General features: G+C 31.4%; 1 protein-coding gene across 3 annotated transcripts in view; it reads right to left on the bottom strand.

Annotated features, from left to right (window-relative positions):
- Positions 1-809: 809 nt before the first annotated feature.
- The window catches only part of LOC134706779 (myb-like protein AA), a 55128-nt gene continuing 35935 nt past the window's right edge, over positions 810-20002 (bottom strand). For all 3 annotated transcript variants that reach the window (XM_063566047.1, XM_063566048.1, XM_063566049.1), the window contains 5 exons: positions 13561-16006; positions 11455-11573; positions 6249-6383; positions 5178-5360; positions 810-4278 (listed from right to left, as the gene is read on the bottom strand). In XM_063566047.1, the coding sequence (XP_063422117.1) occupies positions 4105-4278; positions 5178-5360; positions 6249-6383; positions 11455-11573; positions 13561-16006 (3057 nt within the window). In that variant the 3' untranslated portion in view covers positions 810-4104. The remainder of the gene's footprint in view (positions 4279-5177; positions 5361-6248; positions 6384-11454; positions 11574-13560; positions 16007-20002) is intronic.

The raw sequence follows: 20002 nt of genomic DNA, 5'->3' as shown, positions 1-20002 counted from the left end.
CTGGTGTTTAATTGCTTGTCCTGGACATGTATAGGATTTTATGAATATCTAAGTCACTGCACTCTGTTGTGTGTACTTACAATAACAGGCCTGAAGTGTAGCAAAGTGTACCTTACCAGCCAACGACAATAAAGATTAGATTGCAATTTGTAATATCTTGGCCCAAAATAAATCTAACAGGATTTTAAGCAGTTGCTGAATCATGAAATTGAGGTCAAGGACAGACGACATATGCTGAACAGAAAACTGAAGAAAAGAAGGTATCTGCATTTATAAGATATGAGGCGTACAAATCTTATTTCCTCTGAAATACAACTATTTGCTTTATGGAAAAAGTGGAGGCAGTTAGTTGTGGCCTTATGTCCTACTGAGAATAAGGAGGATATGTAAGTAATTGGCTGTTTTAGAATCCACCGCATCATGGGTAATTTCATTGTTCGTACCCCAAAGTGAAACTAACGTTACGTCATTGGTTGAATTCCCATTGTTTATAACGTTTTAAACCAATCAAAACGCTTTGGTGTACGCTTTTGAAAATATTACCCAGGATGCATTAGATTCTGCAACTGCGAATTGTTTGCTGCAATGAAAATTAATTTTATTAACATGAATATTAGCAGTGTCTTTGTATCATTTATCCAATAGTTTCAAAACATTTGGCCTATTAATTCAAAGGAAACTTCAGGTTATTCAGACAACAAGAATCATAGATTGTCTCTGGTGCTATGTTTTGTATATTAATTGAATCCAGTTACCTTACCATAGGCCAAATTAATTCCTAGGACTGAAGTAAAATTATAGAAGATACATAAATTTTAAACAAATTTTATTTATATTTGTTTTCACATGCTTGTTCAACAATGTTTATAATTTAAAAAGCAATAAAAATGGCACATTCTTTTGTTCAGACAAAAGCTAAGTATTATACATGTAAAATACTTCTAAAGGCTGTTTATAAAATGCCATATATCTATAAAAATACAATATCATCATTCTGGACAAGATTAACAACTGTTTCTTGACTGTCTACTATATTTGCATAATGTGTTGTAAATTGCATTGGGGAATTAATTTTGAGAGCAACATTTCAAAAATCAATTGGCATGTTGACGTAAGAATCTGTGCATGCCTTTACACTTGTACAACCATGACACCTATAAAAAGGCACTTTGATAAAAGGCTTGCTACTTACAAAATCAATTCACAATTTTTCTATAATATTCATTTCAATTCTACACTTTGCTTTTAAAAAGCCCAAACACAAATTAAGTAATGAAATGCTTTTCCAGGAAGCTATTATTTTTTTACCTAAACATCCCTAATATTCATCCGTACAATATCATCTATTCTGGAAAAAATTAAAAAAATTAACCTTGTAAAGAAATTTATACAATTTATTCAATTGTCATTTGCTAAATGAAAACCTTTTAATAATTTTTTTGTCAATTGTTTGTTTCTGAAATTGGCCCAAGATAAGTAAGTTTTCAGCAATAGGTATAATACTGCAATGAAGGTGGGAACTACTGGAAAAACATTTATAAATAGTATTAAGTAGAAATTAAGGCTTCAAAATACTCTCACTACATCAAAGTCTTTAAGTACAACTTTTCCTTCAATTTGTTTTTCCATCTTCTTGAAATAAGTAATTTGTCAAATATTCATAAATAATAAACTGCATTGAAGAAATTTTTTGGCCATTTTTGCAACCAATAAAACTTTAAAAAAGAAGAAAGTTTTTAAGATAATAAATGGACATACAATCAACATCTAAGTAAAAAGAGATCATGTTTTCGATCTTTAGAAAGCACTGAAATTAAAATAAAATGGGAAAAAGATATAATATAAAAATGTATATAATTAGTGAGTTAATGAAGTACAATGAGATTTCACTCTTCAATTGAGGTAGAGACAACAGCCATAGATACAGTACGTTTCTGTAATGATTAAACCATAATTTCTTTAGATTTTACCAATCTGTATGTGAAGAATACATGTCAGTCATATTAGTTAAAGAGTTGCCTACACTTATTTAACAGTAATGCCTTCAGGAGTAAAATCTGTCTATCATTAAAAATAAAAAAAATTTAGAAGAAAAAAAGTCTTTACTAAATTTTGCTTCAAATGTTATATCAAAATCTTTGAAAGACTTCCGTCAAAGATGTCAAGAGTTTCTAAAATTTAAAGTCTTGAATGTCTTAAAAACTTTTACCAGACAAATGAATCGATATGTCTTGCTTCTGAAACTTTGCAGGCTCAACAAAAATGGGATAATTTCAATATGAATACATAAGAAAGATAGAAAGAGTATGAAAGAAAAGAAAAAAGAGAAACTAACATCAACACATATACAATCACAAAGACTATTTCAATAAAAGAAGATGCCATTGTATAGCCAAGTGCACGCACTGTAAAACATACTATTCATTAAAAATTCTCACATGATCATCACATGCTTTGTATTACATCACATGATCAATTAGGAAGAAGATATTGCTATAATACTAGAAGCACCAAAAATCTTTGTCTCATTCAAATATTTTAAATTAGGCAACCAAATTTTTATTTTCTTACTCAGTTGCCCATCAAAAATGAAACTGCCTTACTGGTCAAATATAATATTAAAATATGAAGGTCATGGTTTGTTAAAAACAACGATAAATGCATTTCTCTGTTTGTTTTTCTCTTTAAAATGATATTTTGCTTCATTCTGGGTTTAATATTCAGCTTTCTTCTTTACAAAATAAATTTTCACTATGACTTAGGCAGTTTTTTTTAAAAAAACATTAAATAAAATGTAGTCTATTACTTTTGTCCTCAACAGTTATGCACCTTTAAATAAAGGCAATAAGCTATAAGTAAGTCAAACAAAATAAGGTTATAATGCAGAACTCTAATAATCTCATTAATGCAATATCTAATTCCCAATCACTTAAAAAACATGACAAATAAAACAAGTTTGTAACTCTGACAGTCACACCATTTAAATTCTAATAAAAATAATAACTACTTAATATAATATTTTATATATTTACATAATATTACAAAACCAAAACTTATGTACAAGTTGTATAAAAAGGCACTAACTCTTTTAATGTACAAGGTATTTACATCGCTAATGCTATATTACTTCTTCATGAACTTGATCAAAATTCATTCATCTAAATGGAGTAAATGATATCAATAAATCAATTAGTTTCAACAGCATTTTTACCCCAGAAAGTAATCCATTCATCTATCATAAACTTTTGCCATTTTAACCTCCATGCAGCAGCAAGTCTTAACAATTGAAAACACCACAAGTGTTAGAAGTTACAATAATTATGCTCTTTATTAGACAGTTCCTTTTCACTTAAACTGTTTTATAATTCAACAACTTTTTATATGTCCTTTGGACAATAATTTACAAAAATAAATTACAATAATGCATAGGCACATATAAACAAATGCATTTACTTATACCAAGCAATATGCTTGTTTCAGCACTAACCATAATATATAAAAGTCAACTTGTCATGGACATCACTTTGTAGAGGAACACATTAAGTGTAGAAGATCAGATTTCTTACTTTCACTATTTTTGACTGCAGCAATTTACAATTTTTTTCATTGTTTCTTTCATCATATCTTGCTCACGGCTATAAAACTTATAATTTGTTCTACAGAGAAAATTCATATCCGAAAAACTTTCCAAGTAAATAAAAAAAAAAACTTTCAGGAAAATATCTAAACTGATAGTTTAATACAAAAGGCCACAAAACACAAAAATATCATTGAAAAATTTGTATCAAAATACAGAGTTAAAACAACCACTTTGTAAATATTCATTACTTTAAATAATAACAAAATATACTAAATTAATCACTTGTATAAACAACCTTTGTATTGCATACGTTTCACACCTGTGACATAACATTAAATAGTGACATTTATAAAATTTGTATCATGTGGCCTGAATCCTAATTTATTGTTTCTTTTTGTTTTCACATTATTATTAAACTACTGCTTTAGGACCAATAACAGAGTAATGAGTATCCACCAAAAGCCAGGACCTAGGCACCTTTTCTACTAGCACAGTTATCTCCCATTGTACAATTATTACAGATTCTATTTACACTGTTGAGCCCACTTTGGTAGAATTCGACGTCTAGCATTGGTGAACCAGTAGTTAATCTGATTAATTGTTAATCCAGTTTGTTTAATTAACATAGCTTTCTCATCGTCATTAGGATATGGATTATCTTTATGCTGTCTTAACCAGTCCAACATTATAGCTACAGCCTGAAAAATAAATAAATTAATAATAAATAAAAGAGGAAAATATCAAACAACACTTTAATGGTAAACATCAATTATCAACATATTTGAAAACCAAAAAGCATTAATTGTGAATTTCAAATTTGTTATCGTTATTCCATATTACAGGATGTAAGATCTGTAAAATCTCAACACAATTTGTGGACTTATGATTTTTTTAGTTAACAAACATTCCATTTACAAACTATATCACCTGCTCACATCAGTCATATAAATTATAAAATATATTAAAAAAAACTTGCATTGGTCATTTACAAAATTAAAGAAAGAGAGAAAGAACAAAAAAGTGATAATTTTTGTTGTGTTGGTTAAATATTTTTTATCACTTGTACATGTTTTAACACTTATCAGTACGTAGTGCTGAGTAAAATATAAATTTTTAGTAATTTTGTTAAATATTTTCTCAGCAATGGTATCATCTCAATCCCAGTTATTGCCAATAACCAGCTCCTGGAAAGTCAAGGCAGGTATCAGTGACATACCTGCATAAACTTAATCACGTCATAACCTCCTGTTCATCATTTTTACACTTCAACACATTTAACTGAGAGAAAAACTCCAGGGGAACTCATTCAATGTATTATGACCTTTCAAAAAAATCCTTTAATAACACATCGATATTTAAAACCATATCTAAACAAATGTAAAATTATTTATCATCTGATACTTGCTGATACTTGTGAAGGAAAAATTTGTTGAATGAAAGGATGGAAGAACCAGGTGAATGCAATATATTCCTATGATCTCCATGCAAGGAATAAAGAGTCCAGTTATAAAAAAAAATTACATGACCATTTGAAGCAAGTAATCCGAAAACCAAAGGATTGGACAAACAGAATGTGCTTTTCTCTTTAAACAGTTACCTCTTTTGGCAGACTGGGGTGTTTCTTTGATTCTGACTTGTTACTATGGTTACTGCTACTACTAACAAGACTGCCATTATCACTAAAATCAGCCAAGTCTTTCAGAGATTTAAACTGGCCACTAAATGCTGACATCTCTAAATTCTTCTTGGCCATTGGTGAGGCAAACATTCCACCTACCATCTACAAAAATAAAAATCAATCCTTATAAAATTGTCTTGTAATGGTTGTCATCAAATTATCATAAAACACATGTCCTTTTATTAGATTGTTGGAGTACACTAGAACTACTTTATAATTATTGTTGTTTTTTTGGTATCACATTAATAATTAAGATCAATTTTGTTACATCTGGTGATCAGTTTATTTAGCAATCGCCAATGGCAGTCAGCAGGGTTTTAGAACATCTGTTGTTTGACCTGCTAGTCAAATGTGTTTTGTTAAAATATAATTTTTCCCTTTTTTTGTCTTTTGGAAAATGTTGTTTGTGCAGCCCCCCTCCTTAGAAATTAATTTTGCATGCACACATATAAAAATTGTGATTTTTATATCCAACGCAACCATTAGTTTGTATGTTGTTTTCAACTTAGACTTGTATAAATATATTGTACAAAGTATTGTTAAAACTTGTGACACAAGAAGAAGGCCATTTGTTGAGCCAAAATATTTGTCAACACGATTTTATTACAACATTTTCGTTTAATGACACCTTATATCAGTACTGTTGTGCAAATCTTTAGACTGATATTTTTTTTTCCTTATCTGCATAGTATTCTAGACGATCCGGTACATAGTAAATTTGCTGGTTGGTCCTTTTTATAGACTTTTATATACATATATATATATATGAGCCTAACTAAATTTAGAGAATGGAAATGAAAGTTTCAGCAATTTGTCTATTTGAAAAGGGGCATAACTCTAGAACAATAAAATTGACACCACTGAAATTCAAACTTAATCTTTATTTTGTGAGGCATAAAAATTTAAGATTGTTTACACCAACAGTATTGTGAACAAAAATCATAAATTGGAAAAACAGATTCTTGAATAAATAAATATAACATGTCTAACCATCATATTATCCATAGCACTATATTTGTGGTCTTTTGTTGGTGTCTCCATCTGAGGTGTCATTCCTGGACCCATGGGTCCACCCATTGTTGTTGTAACTTGGTTCTGTGAATTAGGAACCTGGAATGTTGCAGGCTGAAAAAAAAGCACAAGTTATATAACTGTTTATAAAAAACATTGCTTAAACTACCGAATGACTGAAACCATCATTTTTTGCAGTTGCTGTATTAAATTTATGAGTAACTTGATTTTTTACATCTGATGCATGAAGAATTATTCAACAACAAAATTTAAACCTAATATTTACAGTTACACATTTTGCCAATCAAAAAGCAGTAATCACCTTTTTTAGTAAATATTCTTGTCCATCAGTAAGTCATATTAAAACATTGATACTCTTATCAACTATCATAAGTATAATATGTTATATTAAAGAACTGATACATAAATTAGGTCAGTTGTCAGTGATTCCTACATAAAGTCCTCCAATTAACTGGTCATTCAAAATTCAGATCACTGAAAAAAGTTTCCAATTTTTTCAGCTAATGGAAACATTCATTTTTCCAAAGGCAACAACTACACTATCTTTTTTGTGGTTCTTTACTACATTTCATGTCAGAGATTGCTAACAAAGCAAATATATTGATCAACGCTGATTTTTAAAGACAATCTAGTTATTGCTGGTGTAAACATTGTTATATTCATTTCATAAAAGTCTTGTTAAGAATTGTAAGTTTAAGGACACTAACACAGCCATTTTCCATATAGTTTACATTACCAAGGGACATACCTCCCTAAGAATAGTTTATAATGTAAGCACTAATTTTCACTCATCCAAAACAATTCTGATAGAACCTTATTCATAAATTTCATGAAATTATTGAGTATTGTGTGTCGGCTCTTACAAGACGGAAGGATACCTGGTTTGATTGTGCCCCTGGGGTCAAAGCAATATTAGCCAGTGGAAAGGGATTCCTGAAAGTCCTAGAATGTAATACCAAAACAAAGAGAAAAGTGATAATTCTTGGCGATGAAAAGCCATTGTTTATAGTCAGACAATGATATTAGAGAAAATGTGTTGAGGACAATAAGTGTCATGATTATATCATGGTCAAACAATGAGTGATAATAATAGATAACAGGTGATAAATGTAACAACTGACCATATTATCACCTCTAATCTTACAAAGTCCAGTCTCATGTAGGAGGGATCACCAACAGATTTATAACACTAAGAAACACACTTTTACTTGTTAACAACACTCCTTGTGTCATACAAAAGTTTCTTAGAATTTAAGAAAAAAAAGATGGTCTTATTTATATCATAAAAAAGTTTGATACAGGTTTAATTTAATTGTCTAAATTGAGAAAAAAGTATTCAGCAATTAAAAGATGTCTGTTATGTCAAAGCTAAAGTTTGTTCAGTTATTCAAGAATTTTAACAAAAAGCCTAAGGCCTAGGTCCCCTTGCCTCCTCCTCCAATTTTGTATCAACTGCTCCCCAAACTCTGGCATTTTTTTATACAGAGATTTTCATGAAGACCCTCCAAGAAATACCAAAAGAATGAAGAATATCTATGAATGTCATAGTAAATCACAATGAACATTTTTCCATGTTGTAAAATGTCTGAGTGGAATTTGATGAAATCAAGCACAATATATCATATTTATACAGACATAAACAACTGATAAACCATATTGATGTAAATCCACACTTAAGTTTGACCTTATCATTCATCACTACAAGTTAAAAAGGGAGGGGAAAATAAAAAAAATATTCATACTAACAGATACTGACAAACCCAAAGAAAGATAACATCTTAAAATTACTCAGGTCAAAGGAAAAAAAACATGGTTAGGCAATAGAAAAATAACAATATTAACACAAGGTTAGTCCTTCCTTCCTGGCACCACACATGTACAATACTATGGCCTAGTCATTGCATGTTATACTCATTAGATCTGCATGATATAAGCCTGTCAGTTAGTGCAATATCATAGCCAGTCTTTAATTTGTCAGTCAAGCACAAAATCAAGACTAGATCTGGAGTGATATTGGAACTGTTTTTGTTTTTGTTTTTTTAATTTAAAACCTTTACAAATGCAGGTAATTTAAAGTTGATCTGAAAGACCCCACACACTCCTAATGAAAGCAGCTGTCTTAAATCTGTTTGGTGTAACCTTACAAAACTAATAAATACAGAAACAAAGAGTTGAAAATAAAGTCATGGAAATAGAAACAGGTGAAACCCAACTTTTACCTACTGGCATTAATTACCGGTCTTAAATCTTATGTCAAGTGAATGATGATCCTATTGCTGTTCAAGTTATTTAAAAGCCCTAAATTCCAGTAGCTCGAAAGACATGTCTGAAGAGTTGCAACTAGAGCATTATTGTAGTTTTGCTTATTCTGATAATTTTGGCATCACACCCCTTAAAATATGGAATAGAATTGAGATGAAACAAAGTGTGCAATGAAAATATCAAAGTCAAAGCCATAGCTGAAAAGAAACAATAAAAGCAAAATCCACAAAATAATGCATGGAGTCTGAATAACAAAATCCTCACTGGTTTCATAAAGATACACAAACTGGGCAGAAAAAGTTCTACGTATCACTAAAGCAAAATTTATCAAAACAATTTTTTTTATCTAGTTTATTAAACCACATGTCAAATGAGATTTTTTTTTTGCCCTTAAACTTAATTTCTTTTATATCTTGAGTAAAAGGAAATATAATTAATACAAAAACCCAAACAAAATTGTAAATGGCAAGGATCTCTGGGAAGAACATTTTTACATTGAATGTTATTTTCTTTAGAAATGTCAATATATAATATATATATATTAATGTTGTATGTATTTTATACCAAATACTTGACAGAATAAAATAGCAATGTTTAATTGTGCAAGATACATTTTGAGAGGCCTTATCATCAAGTCATAGTGATATTAGTAAAAACACATGGCTGTCTGATTAACCAAACATTCCTCCCTTATAACTCACCACAAATTAAACACAATTTTTATTTTATATAATTCTTTTGTTGATTTTTTTCTTCTTTTTAAACAAATTGCTCCTTCTGTTCCTAAACAACTCCAATTAATTTTGTATTGGACTTTGTTTAGTGCCTTAATTCCTTTATTGTGTACTTCTGAATTATGAGGGCTTTTAAAACTTTTTATATACCTTTAATATGATTTATTCCTTGATCTCAAATTGTTTATTTCAGGTAATAAACTTTGATAACACAGGACAATATAATACATATGATAGAATTTATCAAAGTAACTTGAGAAAATGAAATATTAAATGAAAACCCAATACACAATGTAAAATGTGTATTTTAGAATGAATCATCCAGCTGTAATTTTATCATCTGATTAAACGTTTTAATGACTTTGTATAAATCTGTATAGTAGCCAAGGCCTTGTTATCAAATTCCTTACATTCCCAGGGAGGGGCTGAGAGTTGTTTGTCAAACAATACACAATCTACTTGGTCAGTAGTCGGGTCAGTGATTAACAATAGCCAGGCGGAGAACCTATCACTTGAGGACCACCCATTTTGAGTATTGGTAATACATGGAGATGGTATCTCGCCAAACTTTAGTTATTCAATCTACCTTCATATTCAGTTTGATCGACAAGTTGACAAAAACAGCTCAGCCAGGCATACTGAGAGCAGATACTTTTATTTTTGACACCACCAAGTAGTCCAAACCATTTAATGAATAAAAATTTAGTTTTCTTAGATGTGGCAGCCAGGTGTGACTTGAATGTATTTACTTTTTACTGATTTTTTTTTGCAATATCAACAAAGACTTTACCAATGAAACAAGAGTTTGGTTACAGTCATGATGAAGGTGTCATATTAAAGTTTCAACAATATACATGATATATATTATAATTTAAGATTTTACTAGTACATTTTGAGTAATAAAATTTCATAGCTATTTTAACATCACATGGCCAAACAATGGCAAGGTTGGACTATGATAGGACATTTGATTCTAGAGACGAACTGAGATCTAAAGCTGCAGCTTAAAGCCAATGAGACAATGAAGCAACAGTTCATATGACCTTTATTATATAGTATTTGTCTATCAAATATGAACATCTGAAAGCATTTATTATTTCAAATTATTCACCAGATTTACAACCAGTCCATATTTTGACCTTTAAAATATCTATCTCAATAATGATTTCAGTGTTGATTTGGAATACATACTTTACTATTCATAAATACAGAAACTCTAAGTGGATCCAAGTACACATACTGTGGATAAAATTATTTTTGTGGAAATCAATTTTTGTGGATTGAGGAAAACATTTTTGTTGATGTTTCATTTCATTTTAGCAATATGCATACATTCTATTAGAAAATTTATAATTTGTTTAACATTTAAATTCTTGGTTTCCATGTTCATGAACACGAATAATAATGAATCCATAGTAAGTCACCTAGATCAAAAAGTCAATGTAAAAGATTGATTGGGGTGAATTTCTTCTCAACAGCACAAAAGGCTATTTTTAAGACTATGGACATTTTAAAAGTAGCTGATCACAAAAAGCCTTTGATAAGAGAAAATGCTGCAGACCAATTATGAAATCACTCTATGCAACAGTTCCTGAGAAATGTGTGATGAAAATGTTTGAAAAATATTAAAAAATTCAAACTATCTGCAAAAATAGGTGTAGGTGCCCGACATATCTGAAAGATGCTCCAACAATTCAACTTATCACATCATTTTGTTCATAAGTTTCCAAGAGAAAAGTTATGAAAAAATGAATTGGATGAATAGGAAGGAGATGAATAGGAAGAAAATTATGGATAAAAAGGATAATTTCAATATTTCCCCAACTCCTTGAGTGGAGAATAATTGATATATGATCACTAAAGCATGGTATTTGAGATACATCATTCTGTGGACCTTTATTTTGAGGGATCTTGATATACATGTAGTCATGATATTCATGATATTAAGACATAAATTTTTGATCTGATCATATATATGGCCTATATACCATCTTTACATGGTATAAATACAGTCCCATTAGAAGTTACTAATGTTGTGTATGTCCTATAAATATATATTTTTATAAGAAGCCAGATAATATTTCTGAAGTATATATGTTGATAAGGGTCTAACTTCATATACCATTCAGATTTTTTTCAATCTTTTTTATTAACTTATTTCTACAAACCTTTATCACGCTGTTTCTAACTGATCTGTCAAATTTTTCACAAAATTCTTCAATTGCACTTAAAGATTTCGATGTACTCTTTGTATGCTTATCCTGTTCTTGACGAGATCGAATTTTCTCTGAAAAAGTAAATTAGAAATAAAAGTGATCTTAATTGAGTGTATTAAAAATACTTTTCTACTAATCAATTCTCATCTACATACATGCACTAAAGCACTATTAGAGATCAATTAAATAACAATCAAATATCTTTTAATCAAAACTTTCATATTTTGTTTTCTGTGCCTTATATAGAATGGCTATTACCTATAACCAGGTGAAAAGTTTTACGATCAATGAGTATATTGTGAAAAAGTACTCAAGCAATCGCTAGCGGCAACAACATATCCCATGTTTACATGTGCAAATTGATGAAAATCGTTTTGAAACAACAGCAAATTACATTTAAAAACCTCAACAGAAAAAAATCAATGGGTTATTGCAAGTGAGGAATAATTACTTGATTATGTAGTTTCAGTAAAAGTAAGAGAGATGGAAAACATAATGAATACGAGTAAAACTATTGTCTTTCTAACGTACTATGTACATAGTGCAACAAGAAAACCTAACCAGCATGTACACCTTCATTAAAACAGTATTAGATTTACATTTCATGACAAAAATATCCAATGACTTCACATGAAAGAATGGCTGAACAATTTAACTTGCATATTAATTTAAATAGAAAGCCTTGCACATGTGGGTGGTGTCACCAAATACAGGAAGTTTAGTCACCTAGGTTGCTCCAAACAGTGTATGCAATTCCTGAAGTCTGTAGTATTTGCCTTGCTTCCTTTCACTGATTTAATAGAGATAATTTTGATCAGCAACCACTGGTCTACACTGCAGCATTGTGAACATGTCAAGTTACAATCAATTGGAACGAACTGAGAGTTGATAATTTATATCAACTTCATTGAAATTATCCATTATGCATCAAACTAAAATTTCCATATGATGAGCATTTTTTAACATCTTTTTGTCTTAACTTCCACAAGCCTATGGTTTATATTTCCATAATATGCATAATGATACCAGCAATCTGAGTGCATTTAGTATTTATGAATATCAGCAGCCAATTAAGTTTGCAAATTAAGATATTAAATGAAATGTCCTACAGTTTTCTTTTCCTTTCGTTAACATTCTATTCCATATGTCCCACAGGTTTTTAACTTAACATATTGTAAATATATTCTGTAATCTTATATGTATCAAAGTGCAATGGGTTTATAAAGTTTTGATTTTAACATGTATTTTAAAACTTCAAGTTTTAGCCTTGTGTCTATTGTTAATACTGTTTGTTTAAGATTTCAAGTCGATATAACTTTTTCCGTAAATAAAAATTCTTTGAGTATAATATTCACTAAAGTTGTAATGAATATTCCCATTTTAGTAGACAAAAGTTCATTTGACCTATCAAATAATTATTTTTCTCTAAAAAGGTAAAAGGAGTTTGGACAGGACCTACATTTGTGCCATAAAATATTTTTGTTATTTGAATTATTGTCCCATAGGGAATCATTTGTGATCATGTCCCTCAATATTCAATCTGGTTGCTCCAAGCATGTTCCCTTTTCAAGAATGTGACCTACCAAATTAAAAACTATTTTAAAAACCGGGTTTGTCATAACATGAGCAACATGACAGGTGCCACATGGGGAACAGGATCTGCTTACCCTTCCTGGGCACCTGAGATCACCACCAATTTTGGTGCGGTTTGTATTGCTTAGTCTTTAGTTTTCTATGATATATGACTTATGTCTGGTGTACTATTATTTGTCTGTTTGTCTTTTTCTTTTTCAGCCATGTTGTTCTCAGTTTATTTTCGACCTATGAGTTTTGAATGGTGTCTTTTGCCATTCTTTCAAGATGTAAGAACAGTTATTTTCACTTCACACGGATCTGCATAATAGTACATACTTACTATAGCTTCAATTAAATCCATGTTAAGATTTGGGAAGACTTGAAATTAACAGACAATATATGACATGTTACATAACATTTTGCTGCTATAAAACTAAATAGATCTGCTTTCCTGTAAACTTGAATTATTTTTAAAAATCTTACCTATTAAACAATGATGAGCATATTTCAAGGCATCCATGATGACACTTTCCACTGCATAGTTATTTTGATACTGTCCATTTGGTGGATTCCTATGTAAAAAGTTTTGTAATAATTTGTCAAAATCTGCCGGTAAATTACTTATCAACTGATATGGAAAATGTGGTGACGCAAAGTTCATGTCTGCTATAATCAAATCCCGTAATAATGGAAAGAGAGGGTGTGATCGGAAGGCACTAGATCGATCGGTTATTAAATGCTGTATAAAACTTTGTTGCGATGACAACATTGGTGGACGGTGTGGTGACCCTGTTTTACAACTCTGACAGTTTGGTATAGTACAGGGCATTGGAGGACCTCCTCCTTGCATAGGATTCTGTCCATGTGATTGCATGTCTGGCACTGGCATACCAGACATACCAGGATGTGATCCTTTTGGATTCATCCCAGGTTGTGGTTGTGGTGTCTGAGGAGCAGAGCCTCCCCAGTTTGGCTGACACAAATTTTGAGCACTATTACTTTGTTGAGTTTCTGATGGGAACATCCCACTGTTCATATTAGCACCTTGCATTCGATTATATTGTGGTTGATCAAATTCATTACCCATATTGCCTTGTCGCATAATCTGGGGTTGCTGTCCATTCATATGCATTTGTTGGGACATATGATGTTGATTGAAATCCTCATCTTGGAAACCTGAATTACAGTTTTGTCCCATCATTCCACCTTGTGGGGTACCATGAGGGTTACCCATCATTTTAGGTCCTGTATTCATCATACTACAACTATTATTCATATTCTGCCCTTGATGGCCATATTGATTATCACAGAAGTTCATATTGCCCATTTCATTTTGTTTGTAACCTTTGTTTCTCTGCATAGAACCATACATTTGTTGCTGTGCATTCATCTGCTGCATATTACATGAATTTTGTTCATTAAAATGTCTTAATGGCTGCATCCCCATTGGGGCACCACCCGAACAAGACGAAAAGTCTGGCTCTTGCATTGGATGATTTTGCATAGAACTATTGTAATTATTGATAAACATATTATTCTGATTATTGTCCACATCAAATATATCCCCTGCTTTGCTATGAGGATATTCAAATGTTTGTGCAGATGCCATTGGATTATCCCCACTCCCTGGTCGACTATTACTACCACGGGGATAATTCAAATTATAAGGAGCAATGTCAGGTTTCATGCTTGATGACAGACGTGGTAATATTTTGGACGGAAGATTTCTTTGGTTTTCTATAAGATCACAGTCAGGTATATTTGTATCATAAGGATTGTAACCCCCTAAAGCTTCTGTTGAATGCTGTTGTTGCAATACTGGACGTTCACAGTCCCCTGCAAAATGAACACTTTTTTGATCGGGTAATGATGCTGAGCGATGAATTGCAGTCATTGAAGATGATGCAGATGCTGATGACTGAACAGAAGAACCATAACTTCTAACACTTCCAGTATCAGCTGAGAAATAACCATTGTCCATCGGAGATTCCCTGTGTCTTGAATACTGTTGTGTTTGTGGCGGGAATCGCATGTTTCCATTTAAAGCACATGCTTGATTCATCTGATTTGGCTGTTGAGGCACATGATTTTGTTGCATTTTACCAGGCCACTGCTGATGCATGTTTTGAACATTAACATTAGGTGGCGCTGGTCGACCTAGTCTTTGATAATTATATGCACCTGATGATGATTGATTCCCTCTTTGCATACATTTCTGGGCAACCTGTTGTTGTGAAGTAGCCTGACTGTAAGGAGGAGGTTGTTTCTGTGGAGTTGATGTAGATGGTTGTGGTGAAAATGGACCTTGTGTACTTGATATACTTGGTGATGCAATACTTTGTGAATTTGAAGAAGGCCGACGAGGTGTTGGAGGAGTAGGTGGAGCTTTGAAAACATCAATAGGTGGTTTTGTTCTTACAGGACTTGGTGGCCCTGAAGTAGACACATGAAATCGTTTGGCTACAGGACTACTAGAACCACTTGATGTTGCAACTGTACCGTTTGTACTTGAAGCCTGAGAGTATGTTGTAGTGGGACTACCACAAGTCTTTGATCTATTATTTGTAATTTCAGCACTAAAGGTTGTTTTGTTCGACGGTATGGCAAAAGTCACAGAGCTGGGTACAGGAGCTGAACTGACATTTGCTAATGTGTTTTTAATGGCTTCTGGAGTCATGTACATATGTGGATCGACCATGTCCTGTTCCATTAAAAACTCCACAAAATCTAACTCCATCCCCTCCTTCATTCCAATGTCCTCACATATCTCCTCCAAAAGTTCATTGGGTAATCGATCATCATCCATGTCTTGTTTGACAGGAGGCGGAGAAACAGGAGGGGATGCTAAGATGTCCGCATTATCCATGTCATCCTGGGAGTGCACACTGGATGCCCCAGGACTAACAGGGGCTTGTCTGTACTCCATTAGCTGTAAAATAAAAATAAAAAGTTTAAGCTTAGTGTTACTATGAAAGATATGAAGTTGACATTTTCCACTTCAAACTGATAAAAATATGCTCAATACAGATTATGTTTGTATGTATTTATTGATGTACTAGCAGACCTTGTAACAAGATAGCAGTAGCCAGCTTCTGAACCCGGGATTTTCTCGTTGTGTTGAGACCCATTGTTTGCTGTGGGCTGTTTTTTGCTCTTTGGTCAAGTTGTTTTCTCTTTGACACATTTCGCATTTCCATTCTCGATCTTATTTCACAAACTTTACCCCTTGCTTTTATATATAAATGTATATAGATAGAAAGATGGATAGATAGATAGATAGATAGATAGATAGATAGATAGATAGATAGATAGATAGATAGATAGATAGATAGATAGATAGATAGATAGATAGATAGATAGATAGATAGATAGATAGATAGATAGATAGATACAGATAGACATGATAGATACAAATATATTGACAAAGTATAAAACATTTAAAATGAACTTTATATATTTTATAAGGATTTTAAACTTATGATCATCATTCCCCCTTATTATTTTGACACTTTTGCTAAAAAAAAATACATCAATATTAATTCATAGAATTCTGATAATTTAATGACCTCAAAAAATGAAATGTTTCAAACCTACCTCTGTTTACTGATAAAAGCTAGATCCATCATAGAATCACAAAATCATTTTTATATATAATCCAATACTTTTACACTTAACAACATGTTTATTCCATTTTTAATTGCAAAATTTTTCACATGTTAAAATGTACCACATATTTTCAAAATGGCCTTTTTTGTTGGATACACTAAGTCAACCATTCACTTATACAAATCATGTATCCTTTAAAAAATATATTATAAGTCTCACTAAATCCTCATCAATTTGGCCAATTAAATCTTCTAACAAGTTACAGATATCAACCATCTATAAATATTCATGCAAATAGGATTTTTTACTGGTAAGACAGTGTATTTACACACTACTAAAAACAGTATGTAGAACTTTCAAAACTTTCCTCTATCAGTATAAATCTGGGTCAAAAACAGCAAATGAAATAAATTCCTTTAATCTTAGTTTGTGTATTTGGTACATCTCAAGAGAATCTACCTGTCTCCAGTTTACAGGTAAAATCTTTGCGCTGATAACGTAGGTCGACCTCTACAATGAATGAGTCGGCCTTTGTGTGAAATATTGCCCTCGGTGATATTAATTTGCTTAGTCCATTTATCGCTATTCACCTAATGACAAGTGCCCCTCCTCTCTCGTTCATTCATAAAATTACAATGAATACATTCCACGATAAAACGGCTCTTTAAAAGTTTTAAACAACTTCAATTTAAATTTTACTTTCTTTTCAGCTGAATAAAATTGAAATAAAAGAAATGAAAATTTAAGTTTCCAGTTCAAAATTAAAATTTTATTAGAACTGTAAAAATATATTGAATTTAAAAAAAAAAGCTATGGATACTATTTAAAAAAAGAACCATGTCAGTCATTGTCAATTATAAAACTCCTTTAAACTAACAATGTTCATTAGTTTTTTATATTTAAAATTGAATTATTTAATTAATTTCAGGATAATCATAACTTTTTTTAGATTTTCTTCAGCTTTCCCCCAAAACATATCGATCCCAGTCCCTATATTTTAGTCAGGAATAGTTACTTGACAATCACACATTATACATAAGCAAACGAAATGTGTGTATAATAACAAATACAAACTGTTGCTTGATGTAAAATAAGTATACTATAACCAATACAATGAGCAAAAATAGGGACTGGACTTTAAGCTTAATTAAAACTTGTGCCTATTAGATGCAATCTCAATTTAGTCGATTCTATATGGACAGACTCTTTTTGTAATGATAAATGCAAATGAAGATCACTTTCATTTGTAGTCTGTGAATACGGGTATTTCCTATAGCTTCAATTTCTATGTGTTGTTAATTATTCAGGACTAACAGTTTACATCACAGGTTTTAAAGCAGCTAACCTCAACTGTTACAGAAACCACAGATTTACTTTAAGAGAGGACAACTTATCAAAAGGAAGAAACAATTACATAACACTTGTAACAATTGGTTATATTATCAAAGTTGTGCTCTGTTTGGTTTTTGATTTTCACTGTTTTTCACTGTTTTTATGAAGTTTTTTTAGTTTTTTATTCGAAGTTTAATGTCTTGTTGAGTATTTATCTTCTTAAAAGGTGATCTGATCCAAATCATTATTAAAGTAAATTATTTCTATCTGTGACACAAGTGTACTTCAGTTTTCAAAACAAAAATTATTCAGGTTTCTACACCTTAAAGGATATCAAACTTTATCCTAGTGTGTGTTATTTATAGCAAAAAGAAAACAAAAGGAACAAGAATGTGTCCAAAGAACATGCATGACCTATCCGCACTATCATTTTCTATGTTCAGTGGACTGTGAAAATGGGATAAAATCTCTTATTTGGCATTAAAATTAAAAAGATCATATCATAGGGAACATGTTTACTAAGTTTGAAGTTGATCGGACTTCAAATTCATCAAAAACCAAAAACTTTAACCAAAACTTTAACGTGAGGACAGACGGACGAACGAACAGACTGAGGGATAGACGAACAGACACACAGACCAGAAAACATAATGCCCATAGATGGGGCATAAAAATATTTGAATAAGAAGAAAACATAAAATGTTTAGACAAAAAATATTACTAACAAAGCTAAAATACAATCAAAGAATAGATCAGGGACCACTGCAGCTAGGGAATTTGATTTAATATTCATTTTTTGTTTTGATTGGGTAAGCAGTTTTTTTTCCCTGCATCTATGTACCAAAGAAGGTTAACAGTTTACAATGGTTTACGGGACTGTCCTGAACCGGGATGTCTATTACACCTACTGCAGACATACACATCATGACAGTTGTGTTTGGTACCATCCACCGTCATGTGACCATCCATCAACACTATACACACACAGAGAGCATGACCCCTGTATGACAAGTTCACTCATATTGTAAATATTTATGACCATATTTCTTCTCATTTTTTCATATCTTTCTATTTTTATTCATTTATAGTTCAACAACATGCTGAACCATAAACAAAATATATCAAAACTAACAAAACCAAAAATCTATCTAATACATATATGACATGCAGGTAAAGTAGTCCAACTTTTGATATCTACTGTTTTTGTTGAAGATACTGGTCATTCATTAGACATGAGGACATGGAGGAGGACAGAAATGATGGCTGAACTTATTAGTTTGTGTTTTATGCATCTAAAGCCATCTGGAAATAAGTGCATGGTTGCTGAACCTTTTGAGTATTTTATTAACCTGGTGCTCATTGCCATTGGAGACCTCTAGAAGGACTGGTCATCTATAACCTGGTCTTACAGTCTGAGCTCTAGAAGGACTGGTCATCTATAACCTTGCCTTATGGTCTGATACATGTGCAAGAACATTAACTACATCCTTTATTTATTATCCTTTGTACTGTTTACTGTAGAAGTGTTTGTGACTGTCCGTCTTCTATGTCAAATACCCCCTGTAAACTCATCAATTCTATTCACACATGCCACTGACATTAATATAAAGCATTATGTTTTCAAGTTTTCTTTATACAAATGAATATCATGAAAGTTGAATATCTTTAGTCACATTTGTATATTATGTTTAAAGAAATTATTAGGAACAATAGAGTCTTATTTAATCAACATATTTTATAAAATCTCAAGTGTCCAGCCCATGTTAAATTTTCAACAAATCTTTAGAGTTAAAAATCTTTAGCCTGTGTTTACATAACAGCTAATAGTTTAGTTAAGAAGTGTTAGTATAGTAGTGTTTAATACCGTATATCTTCTTATAATCTTCCTACCAGACTAAAACAGGATTGTCTCATTTACTTCCCTACCAAACTACTGAAGATCAACATTTGTAAGTCACTGTACATAAGACAGTATTACTAAACCTAT

This window comes from Mytilus trossulus, chromosome 2, assembly GCF_036588685.1.
Source record: "Mytilus trossulus isolate FHL-02 chromosome 2, PNRI_Mtr1.1.1.hap1, whole genome shotgun sequence".
NCBI classification, from domain to species: domain Eukaryota; kingdom Metazoa; phylum Mollusca; class Bivalvia; order Mytilida; family Mytilidae; genus Mytilus; species Mytilus trossulus.
Note: the sequence above shows the minus strand (reverse complement) of the source record. Positions and strands in the feature narration are given on the sequence as shown.